The 10,297-nt window shown below is 47.9% G+C and overlaps 1 protein-coding gene across 1 annotated transcript; it reads left to right on the forward strand.

Moving 5' to 3' along the window:
* Positions 1-5,155: 5,155 nt before the first annotated feature.
* On the forward strand, positions 5,156-8,000 carry LOC122651025. Its single transcript, XM_043844370.1, has 3 exons — positions 5,156-5,444; positions 5,614-6,718; positions 6,875-8,000. The coding sequence occupies exons 1-3, from the start codon at positions 5,156-5,158 to the stop codon at positions 7,998-8,000; spliced, it is 2,520 nt and encodes an 839-aa protein (XP_043700305.1).
* The last annotated feature ends 2,297 nt before the right edge of the window (positions 8,001-10,297 follow it).

The raw sequence follows: 10,297 nt of genomic DNA on the forward strand, positions 1-10,297 counted from the left end.
GTGAACTGTTGAGAATGTGATAGTATGCTCACCAATGTATCGGGCTATGGTGCCGGGTGTGCCAGTACCAGAACCCCAATTTATTTAATTATGAAAACTGCTATATGTCATCCTGATCTGTATGTGTCATGCCGTGCTGGTAACCGGGTACTAGATGGAATGGGACGTTGATGCACCCGGAATACCTCTCGGGATGATAGGACCTGCATATAGTATATCTGCGGCTAGGATGCTTGTTCCCTTATGCTACGACCCTTGCCAACAGGGGTTTATGTGTTGGATAGTCTGAGCACCTGTGGTTTGTGGAGGTGGGAGAGGCCAGGACAGGGGTAGTGATAGCTATCGGGGTTTGCCACTGGGTGGTCATAATGGCTTCTACTGGCGCAGGTCCCCTTGTGATAATTGAGGTTTCACTGGGGTGATAGGATAAGTGACCCTCAGTGTCTCTCGAGTTATCACAGTAGCATATACTTGGCCGATAGAATTGTGTGTTAGGTGAAAAATGAATCTAACATTGGCATGCATCATTCTGCTTGATATTGTTTGTGTGATGTATGCGCATTCCCCTTTGCTCCCTCACTAGCTAAGTGTAGCTAACCCCATTGTACAACCAGTTTTTAGTTTATATGCAGAAAGTCTCTTGACGAGCATCGTTGGATGTGAATCAAGTGGAGTTGATGACCGTGACTTGGATGTAGATGTACACCCAAGGGTTTGTACCTTTGGGGTACTTATTTATTATTTAATTTTTGTATTCCTTCCACAATCATGTATAAACTGTATGTTTACTTATTAGGAGAGATTGAATGGTTACGAACATTGAGATACTATACTATGTGTTATCATTAGAGAATCGATGCTCTATAATTTCACATATTTTAATTGAATTTCACTTTCGCTAATTCTGTAATTGGAACGATTTATTCCTTTCGATACGTTCTTTTCTGTCGTCATAATGTGATGACAGGATGGACTATGACTCGAAACACTGTATCTACGATCCTGTTCGGTATTAAGATGATGTGTGATTGTTCCAATCATATCCCTATATGACAAAACATCTTACATCGAAATAGAGACATGACACATAACATAGGCCAGCTAAAATGATGTTAGAATAAGAAATCTTAAACAACACGCCTCCATTTATTAACTGTTACACGCGATCCCTCGTAGCTCGAGAAAACCCTTAGCATAAATCACTGGCCCTTACCAGCCTTGACACGTAAAAGTGCCCATAAAACTTAGAAAAAGAAGCAAGAATGAAGTAACACAATGACAAGAGGACAAAAGAAGACCATATAACATTCATTTAAAATTCCCACACATAAAAAGTAAAGATTACATCCACCCCTCCCCATCTTCTCTCTCACTTCACTTCAATCTGAATCAACCGCCACTGGGCTCGCCCCAACTCTCCCTCCAACTGTTGGCACCTCCTCAACACTCAAAGAACCTAGGTCAACTTGCTCTGCCACCCCCTCGGCCTCAGCGCGCTTTTCGCCCAAGGCCTCGGTAGGCGAGCCATCGAGAGTAACAGGTGACACCCTTGCATCATAAAGCTCGCCCTCGATAAAAATCAAGTCAATATCCACCCCAACCGGAGGAACACCTGTCTCTTGGCCCCCAATCGGCGGCTCGAGCGAGTTATCATCGGCACTACCTTCCCCTTCCTCTACCAGTTCGCCCTCAGCTTCAACGTCGTCAAAATCATATTCTACAAAGCCTGAAAAGTCATGGTCGAGAACCCTCGGATAAACCTTGCGATCATATTTTTGCATGACCTCCGCACCTCTGTCAAATTACCCTTGCAGCTGGGTGTTAAACATACCTATGTAGCTCTCAGACTGCATCTGAGCTTCCACAACATCCTCAATCTCATCAGCATAAACCTCAGAGGCCCTAAATTCTGAAATGATCGCCCCTCGCCTATCCACAGACACCTCCGCGATCGCCGCCATCTCCCTCTCTAGACCAGCCAAAGCCCCCTCAACCTCTTCCTTCTCCGTTACGGTGCACCTCGCGCTCTCCACCTGTTCCTCATACTCTCTCTGAAGTTCAACCAAAGCTCTCTCCACCTCATCCTTTTTTACCTCAAGCCTTCAATCACCCTCCAACTACCCTTCGTACTTCTTCTAAAGTAGCTCGAGAACCCCCTCAGCATCCGCTTGTGCCTTTCGAGCACTAGCAATCCCTCTTTCTTGATCTTCAAAGTTCTTTCGCTCCAACTCACAACCCCTCTCTAGCCTCCCGATATGCCTCTCAGACGCCTGACAACCCTCCTCTGCCACCTTATAGGAGTTGGGCACCTCGGTAAACTCCAAATCCAACCGAATAACTTTCTTCTGCAACTCCACCACCTCATTCTTATCCGCCCTATCCACCACCACCCAGCCATGTACCTCAGACTTTGCCTTCTCCAATGACTCATGCAAGGCTTCAATCTTTTCCTGCTGAATCCTCACCACCCTCGGCAACAAGTAAATCACCCTACAATGGCCAACACCACAGAGAAAAATAACGTCATTAACATAAGAAACTATTGCAATTAGCAGTAAGTAGATAGGGGAAAACTAGCCCCACATACAGAAACTAAACGGACCAGACTCCTACTGACTCCGCCCTGAGCCCTTGATGCAACCCCTCAAACAAGCCCTGGCGACCTCTCCAGGACCCACATTAAGTTAATCCCAATAGCATTGCAGATCAGTGCTAACTTCCACTCCTCGACCAGAACCACCGCAGGGAGAGGCAGCAAGAACACTAGATTCCCCATCATTGCCCGCCAACAACAAACCAACACGAGTTGTAGGAAGACGAACCGCCTCATGAGCCAAAACCAACCTCCTCCTCTTATTCCCTGCAACCTCAAGAGGACCAGCACCACCCCTCTTCTTCTTTCCAACGGTGAAGGCATCGGCCATAAGAGCGACTCAAGCTTCGCCCCTTCGAGTAACGGGCCTCCTCCCCTTGCCATCATCAACAACCTCCTTTCCTTTCCTGACTTCGGACAGCCCCGTTGCATCTCCGCCTCCAACAACCTCATCTGTCGAAAGAAGAAAGCAGAACTTTCAACAACAAGAAAATTTCATAACAGAGAAAGCCACTCCTAAACTTGAGCAACACTTAACCTCTAATAAGACCGGCCTCAACTAGCACGCGACGGTCAGTCAGGTAACTCAGAAACACCAACCGCATAGATGGCCTTCAACTCCTCCTCCTCAGACCTGGTTAACAGACCAGCCTTGTTTACCTGACTCACCGACACTCCCTCCACCCACTGCATAGCAAAGCCAAAGGGTGCCTCCACCCAGAAAAACTTATTCTTCCAACCATCAGGAACCCTATTTAGAAGCTAAACTATCTCTCCTACCTAATGTGAGAAAAGTTGAACCACGACAATGCTTCCTCCAGTGACTTTAGGATAGAGCAATTAGGAAAGAGTTTAATGATAGGAACAACACAGCTTCGCCCCCTTGCCATAACAAACCCCGCAATACACTTCCAGGCATTGGGAGAGAGATGAACAGGTGCAACCCCATGACGACAAAGAACATCGACAAACAACGAATGGAGAGGGAGCTGCACACCTGACACAAACATGTCTTCATAAAAATTACACGCTCCAGGCCTCTGTGACATTGCTGTCTCATTCCACTCCGGCAAGGACAACTTAAAAGAGGTCGGAATTTGGTACCTCGACCGAAGCCTATCCAGGTCTTCCTCCTTCAACACTAAAAAAAGTCTCGGGGACCCTTACTATGACCACAAGCCAAGGCCTCACCCACCTCTAACCTCTTACCGCCAGGACTTCGGTGCACCGCCTCAACAATTGGAGACAACCCACAACCGGGGGAAATATCAGAACCCCCATGATCAGAATCGAGTTACAACCTACGCTCCCAAACACGTTCCCCTCCTTGTTAGATTTCGAGGCGATCTCCTCCAAACAATTGAGCAACACCCAACTCAAAACAAAGTCAACCCACAGAGGAAGGGAACTATCCAAAATCTAGAAGACACCAAGGGCACTAGTAAAGTAGCTTGCTTTAGAATAAACCACTAAAGAAAAGAAACACGCATATTTATACGTTCCTACAACCAACAACTCCAATCCAACGACATACAAACCATCAAAATGGATGGACCAGAGATGTACCCCTTCAAATCAAAAGGAAAAAGACACCAAAGACTCCAACCGTCAGCTCCGCCGCCATTTCACCAAAAGGCAAAACTGTCACAGCCCGCCTAATTATGGCCCAGGGCTAAGACTTGCAAGGCCCATTGATATGGACCTTGGGCCAAGGAAGAACCAAGGTCTAGAACTCTCCATACTTGGAAGAGGCTAGACTCATTCTAGAAGTATTGAAGAACCTCTAGAAGCTAGGAAAGATCTAGCAAGCTTCTAGAGCACTCTTGTAAATATCTAGGATTATTCTAGACTCTATTCTAGAGGGTTCTCCACCGTTGGATGGAGGACACACGTAAATATCATAGCCATTCATTGTAGGCTTAGTTGCCTATAAATAGAGGTGGCCTCATTTGGCCAAGGCATCAAGCAAGCAAGCTATCAAGTCTTGTACTAAAAGCTTTCAAGCAATTCAAGTGCATTCTTTCAAAGTCTCTCTAGTGTTCTCTAAGTTCTCTTCCCAAGTCCCTTGCTAGAGTTGGTGAAAGGCTGACTTAGTGCTAGAGTGAGTGCTAAGTGCCGGCGCGGTTGCTTAGTAAGGTCTAAGGCCTTGACAAGTGTGGTATCAGAGCTTCGGTTACGAGGGAAGATACTTGTGGATTCGACATCATGGCTAACGAATCGGAAGTGCTAGACAAGATGATGAGCGACCAAGCTCGTGGGAGGGAGGCCATTCCCACCAAGGAGAGGCGAAGAGGCAAGGACAAGTCTATGGATGTTAGTGGAGCTATGGACCCACGCCTAGCTCGGGTGGAGCTAGCAACGGCCGAGGTGAAAGAGCGCCTCGATGTTATGGAGCAAAGTGGGGAGGAACTCGAAGGCCACATGATGGAGCTCAAGGAGGAGCTAGTGAGCCAAATGGGGGAGCTCAAGGAGCCCCTACAAACCACTCTCAACACCATAGTACATGCCCAACAGGTGGAGTTTGCCAGCTTCAAGGCCCAAGTGTGAGAAGCATTGGCCAAGATGGATGCTCGCATCGATGAGGTACAAGCGGATTGGGCAATGTGTAGGAAGGCAGCGGTCGGGGGAACCACTACCTCCCGTGAGGTACCTAGGGTGGAGGTACCAAAGCCCAAGCCATTCGATGGGAAGAGAGATGCGCGGGAAGTAGACAACTTTGTGTGGCACATGGAGAGGTACTTCGAGGTGATGGCACTCGAGGACGAGGCGACTAAGGTGCGGACCACAACACTTTACCTCACCGACACAGCAACTCTATGGTGGCGAAGGAGGCATGCAGACATAGAAAGAGGTACGTGCACCATAGACACCTGGGATGAGTTCAAAAAGGAATTAAAGAAGCAATTCTACCCAGAAAATGTTGCTTACTTGGCTAGAAAGAGCCTTAAAAGGCTGAAACACATTGGGTCTATTAGGGATTATGTCAAGGAATTCTCAACACTTATGCTTGAGGTCCCTAGGTTGGGCCGCACAAGAACTACAACGTCGAGGCGTGCAAGATCTTGCTTCGGCTATAGCAGCAGCGGAGTCATTGGTGGAGTTCAGGAGAGAAGATAATGCTAAGGCCAAGAAGAGCAATGGAGAAAATGGTGGGGGAGAGAAAGGTCCCAAGAAATACCCTCCCAAGGAAGGAAGTAGTAAGGCTACTACAAGCAAGGAGGGTAAGGCCAAGTTTGACAAAAAGGATAAGTTCACTCCAAGGGACAAGTGCTTCTTGTGTGACGGGCCACACTGGGCTAGGGATTGCCCCAAGAGGAAAGCTCTCAATGCCCTATTGGAGAAGGGTGAAGAGGAAGCACACGTGGGGTCCCTACAACAACTGGGTGCTATCAAGGCCAAGGCGACGGAGGTCAAGGCCACTACCTCTCAGAAGGGGCTTATGTATGTGGAGGTGCACATCAACGGAAAGCCCTCGCGAGCTATGATCGACACAGGCGCCACACACAACTTTGTCTCAATGGAGGAGGCAAAGAAGCTTGGACTAAAGGTGTCCAAGGAGGGAGGATGGCTCAAGGCGGTTAACTCCCAAGCTCGTCCCATTGAATGTGTCGCTCGAGGGGTCGAGATGAGCATCGGGACGTGGAAAGGCACCGTAAACTTGTCGGTGGTGCCTATGGATGATTTTCAAGTGGTATTGGGTATGGAGTTCTTAAGGAGGGTCAAAGCTATACCCATGCCATTCATCAGCACCGTGTGCATCATGGAAGAAGGTGCACCATGCATGGTCCCAACGGTGCAAGGGACCAAAGAAGGCCCCAAGCTACTCTCAGCCATGCAGTTGGAGAAAGGGGTCAAGAAGGGAGAAGACACCTACCTTGCGACATTGCTCGAGGAGAAGGAGAATAGCCCTACGGAGGTGTTGCCCAATCTAGTGGAGAAGGTCCTTGAGGAGTTCAAGGATGTCATGCCAACAGAGCTGCCAAAGAGACTTCCACCTAGGAGGAAGGTGGCTCATGCGATCGAGTTGGAGCCCGGTGCCAAGCCACCAGCCATAGCACCTTATCGAATGTCGCCGTCAGAATTGGAGGAGCTAAGGAAGCAGCTGAAGGACTTACTTGATGCTGGGTTCGTCCGCCCATCCAAAGCTCCATATGGCGCCCCAGTTCTCTTTTAACGGAAGCATGACGGGTCACTGCGACTATGCATCGACTATGGGGCGCTAAATAAGGTAACCATCAAGAACAAATACCCCATTCCTTTGATAGCTGATCTATTTGATAGACTTGGTGGGGCAAGGTACTTTACGAAGCTAGACTTGCGGTCGGGCTACTACCAAGTCCGCATCGCTGAGGGAGATGAAGCCAAGACCACATGTGTGACACGGTATGGCTCATATGAGTTCTTGGTTATGCCCTTTGGCCTCACCAATGCACCAGCCACATTTTGCACATTGATGAACAAGGTCTTCCATCCCTACCTCGACAAGTTCGTGGTGGTGTACTTAGACAACATCGTGGTCTATAGTCACACCCTAGAGGAACATGTGCAACATCTGAGGATTGTCTTCGAAGTGCTGAAGGACAATCAGTTATATGTTAAGAAGGAGAAATGTTCTTTTGCCCAAGAGGAGGTGATGTTCCTAGGGCATAAAATTGGGGGTGGAACACTAAGGATGGACAAGAGTAAGGTGCGGGCTATACAAGAGTGGGAGGCACCTACAAAGGTTATCGAGCTAAGGTCTTTTCTTGGCCTGGTAAACTACTATAGGCGGTTCATTCAAGGGTATTCAAAGAGGGCAGCTCCACTCACCGATCTTTTAAAGAAGAACAAGGCATGGGAATGGTCAGACTCATGCCAGGATGCCTTTGATGATCTGAAGGAGGCCATTATGGAGGAACCAGTGCTTGCCCTGCCAGACTATGGCAAGCCATTCGAGGTGCATACGGATGCATCCGACTTTACAATTGGAGGGGTATTGATGCAAGAAAGACATCCCATTGCGTATGAGAGCCGCAAGCTCAACGACACAGAGCGGCGTTACACCATCCACGAGACAGAAATGACCGCGGTGGTGCATTGCCTAAGAACATGGCGACACTCCTTGTTGGGGTCGAGGTTCGTGGTGAAGACGAACAATGTTGCCACTAGCTACTTTCAGACCCAGAAGAAGCTAAGTCCCAAGCAGGCTAGATGGCAAGACTTCTTGGTGGAATTCGACTTCGTCTTCGAGTACAAGCCGGGCAAGACCAACGAGATGGCTGATGCGCTAAGTAGAAAGCCAGAGTTAGCTTCCCTTAGCCAACCGGAAGGAGAGCTCGTGGGCTTGATCAAGGAAGGTCTACAACATGACCCGGTGGCTAAGAGCTTACTTGCCCTTGCCAAAGAAGGCAAGACACGGAGGTTTTGAGAGCAAGATGGTTTGCTCTATGCCAAGAAGAGAAGACTATATGTTCCTAAATGGAACAACTTGAGGAGAAATTTGGTCCGGGAATGCCACGACACCAAATGGGCTGGTCACCCAGGGCAACGGCGCACGCGACCATTGTTGGAAGCAGCGTACTATTGGCCTCAGATGCGTGATGACATGGAGGCCTATGTGAAGACTTGTCTTATGTGCCAACAAGATAAGGTGGAGCAACAACCACCTAGGGGATTGTTGGAGCCACTCCCAATACCCGAGAGAGCATGGGAGAGTGTCTCCATGGACTTCATTAGTGCCCTAAGTCAGAGGGGTGTGGGTCAATCATGGTGGTTGTGGATAGATTTTCTAAGTATGGCACGTTTGTGGCGGCACCAAGAGACTGCACGGCGGAAGAGGCAGCAAGACTATTCTTGAAGCACGTCGTCAAGTATTGGGGTGTGCCACGATTGATCATCAGCGATCGAGACCCTCGCTTCACAGGGAGGTTTTGGACGGAGTTGTTCAAGTTGATGGGGTCGGCACTACACTTCTCTACAAGCTTCCATCCACAAATCGATGGACAGACGGAGCGCATCAACAGTTTGTTAGAGCTTTACTTGAGGCATTTCGTGAGTGCTAACCAACGAGATTGGGCTAAGCTGCTTGATGTAGCCCAATTCTCCTACAATCTCCAAAGGAGCGAGGCAACCAATCAAAGTCCATTTGAGATTGCCACAGGACAGCAACCCTTAACGCCACATATGGTGATGATAGGCTACACAGGGAAGAGCCCATCGGCGTTCAAGTTTGCCAAGGAGTGGCAAGAGAAGGTGGATGTGGCTAAGTCATACTTAGACAAAGCCACTAAGAAGATGAAGAAGTGGGCAGACAAGGACAGGTGGCCAGCAAGGTTTGAAGTTGGGGACATGGTGCTTGTGAAGCTTCTACCTCAACAATTCAAGTCCCTACGGAAGGTGCACAAGGGGGTGGTTCGTCGGTACGAGGGCCCATTTGAAATCACAAGGAAGGTAGGCAAGGTGTCTTATGAGGTGAGCCTACCTCCTAAGCTCAAGATCCATCCAGTCTTTCATGCAAGCATGCTAAAGCCTTATCATGGAGACATGGAAGACCCAAGTCGTGGAACGTCAACGAGGGCACCAATGAGTGTCACAACTTCCTACGACAAGGAGGTTGAGTACATGATCGCAGACCGAGTTGTGCGGAAGCGAGGAGTACCTCCTAGTAACATCAAGTTTGATCAGTCAATCAAATCTTTTGATTTTGATCAAAACATGGATGAACCATTCGTTTACAAGAAGATCAGTAGAAGGACAGTATGTTTTTTTGTGTTATATGTAGATGACATATTACTGATGGATAACGATGTAGGGTTTCTTTCATAAGTGAAACAGTGGTTGTCCACAACGTTCTCGATGAAAGACATTGGTGAAGCTAGCTATATCCTTGGGATCAAACTCATGAGAGATCGCCAGAAAAGGATGCTAGGTTTGTCACAGGCTACCTATTTAGACAAAGTCCTGGCCAGATTTAGCATGGAGAACTCCAAACAGGAAAGTGTCCCTTTCCAACATGGAGTCAGTCTTTCCAGATCTCAATGTCCTTAGTCTCAGACGAACATTGAAGAGATGAAGAGGATTCCCTATGCCTTTGCAGTAGGGAGTCTTATGTATGCTATGTTGTGTACGAGATCGGACATTTTCTATGCAATAGGTATCGTAAGTTGTTACCAGTCTAACCTTGGATGAGAGCATTTGAGTACTGTCAAGAATATCCTCAAGTACCTGAGAAGGACTAAGGACTATTTCTCAGTTTTTGGATCTGATCAGTTATCAGTTCTGGGTTACACAGACTCAGATTTCCAAACTGATAAGGATGACAAAAATTTCACGTCTGGGATGGTGTATCTAATGGGTGGAGGTGTCATTGTGTGGTGGAGTGCAAAACAGAAATCTACAGCCAATTCCACTACCGAGGCAGAATACCTTGCAGCTTACGATGCAGCAAAAGAAGGTGTTAGGCTAAGAAAATTCCTATCAGATTTGGAGGTAGTCCCTGACCTTGTTAAGGGTCCTATTCCCCTGTTATGTGACAACAGAGGGGCCATTGCACAAGCTAAGGAGCCTAGGGCTCATCAGAGTAACAAGCACGTGCAACAGAAGTATCACCTCATCAGAGAGATTATCCAGCAGGACAACGTGAGTGTCTCCAAAGTGGACACAACTGAAAATGTGTCAAATGCCATGACAAAGGGTTTGTCTCCTAGAGTGTTTGAAAAACACATG

Source organism: Telopea speciosissima, chromosome 1 (assembly GCF_018873765.1).
Source record: "Telopea speciosissima isolate NSW1024214 ecotype Mountain lineage chromosome 1, Tspe_v1, whole genome shotgun sequence".
Lineage (NCBI taxonomy): Eukaryota > Viridiplantae > Streptophyta > Magnoliopsida > Proteales > Proteaceae > Telopea > Telopea speciosissima.

Coding starts and splice junctions, on each gene's coding strand:
- LOC122651025 (XM_043844370.1), top strand. CDS start 5,156: ATGGATGCTCGCATCGATGAGGTACAAGCGGATTGGGCAATGTGTAGG. Junction 5,445..5,613: donor GCATGCAGACATAGAAAGAG/GTACGTGCACCA, acceptor TGAGGTCCCTAG/GTTGGGCCGCACAAGAACTA. Junction 6,719..6,874: donor AAGGACTTACTTGATGCTGG/GTTCGTCCGCCC, acceptor TCTATTTGATAG/ACTTGGTGGGGCAAGGTACT.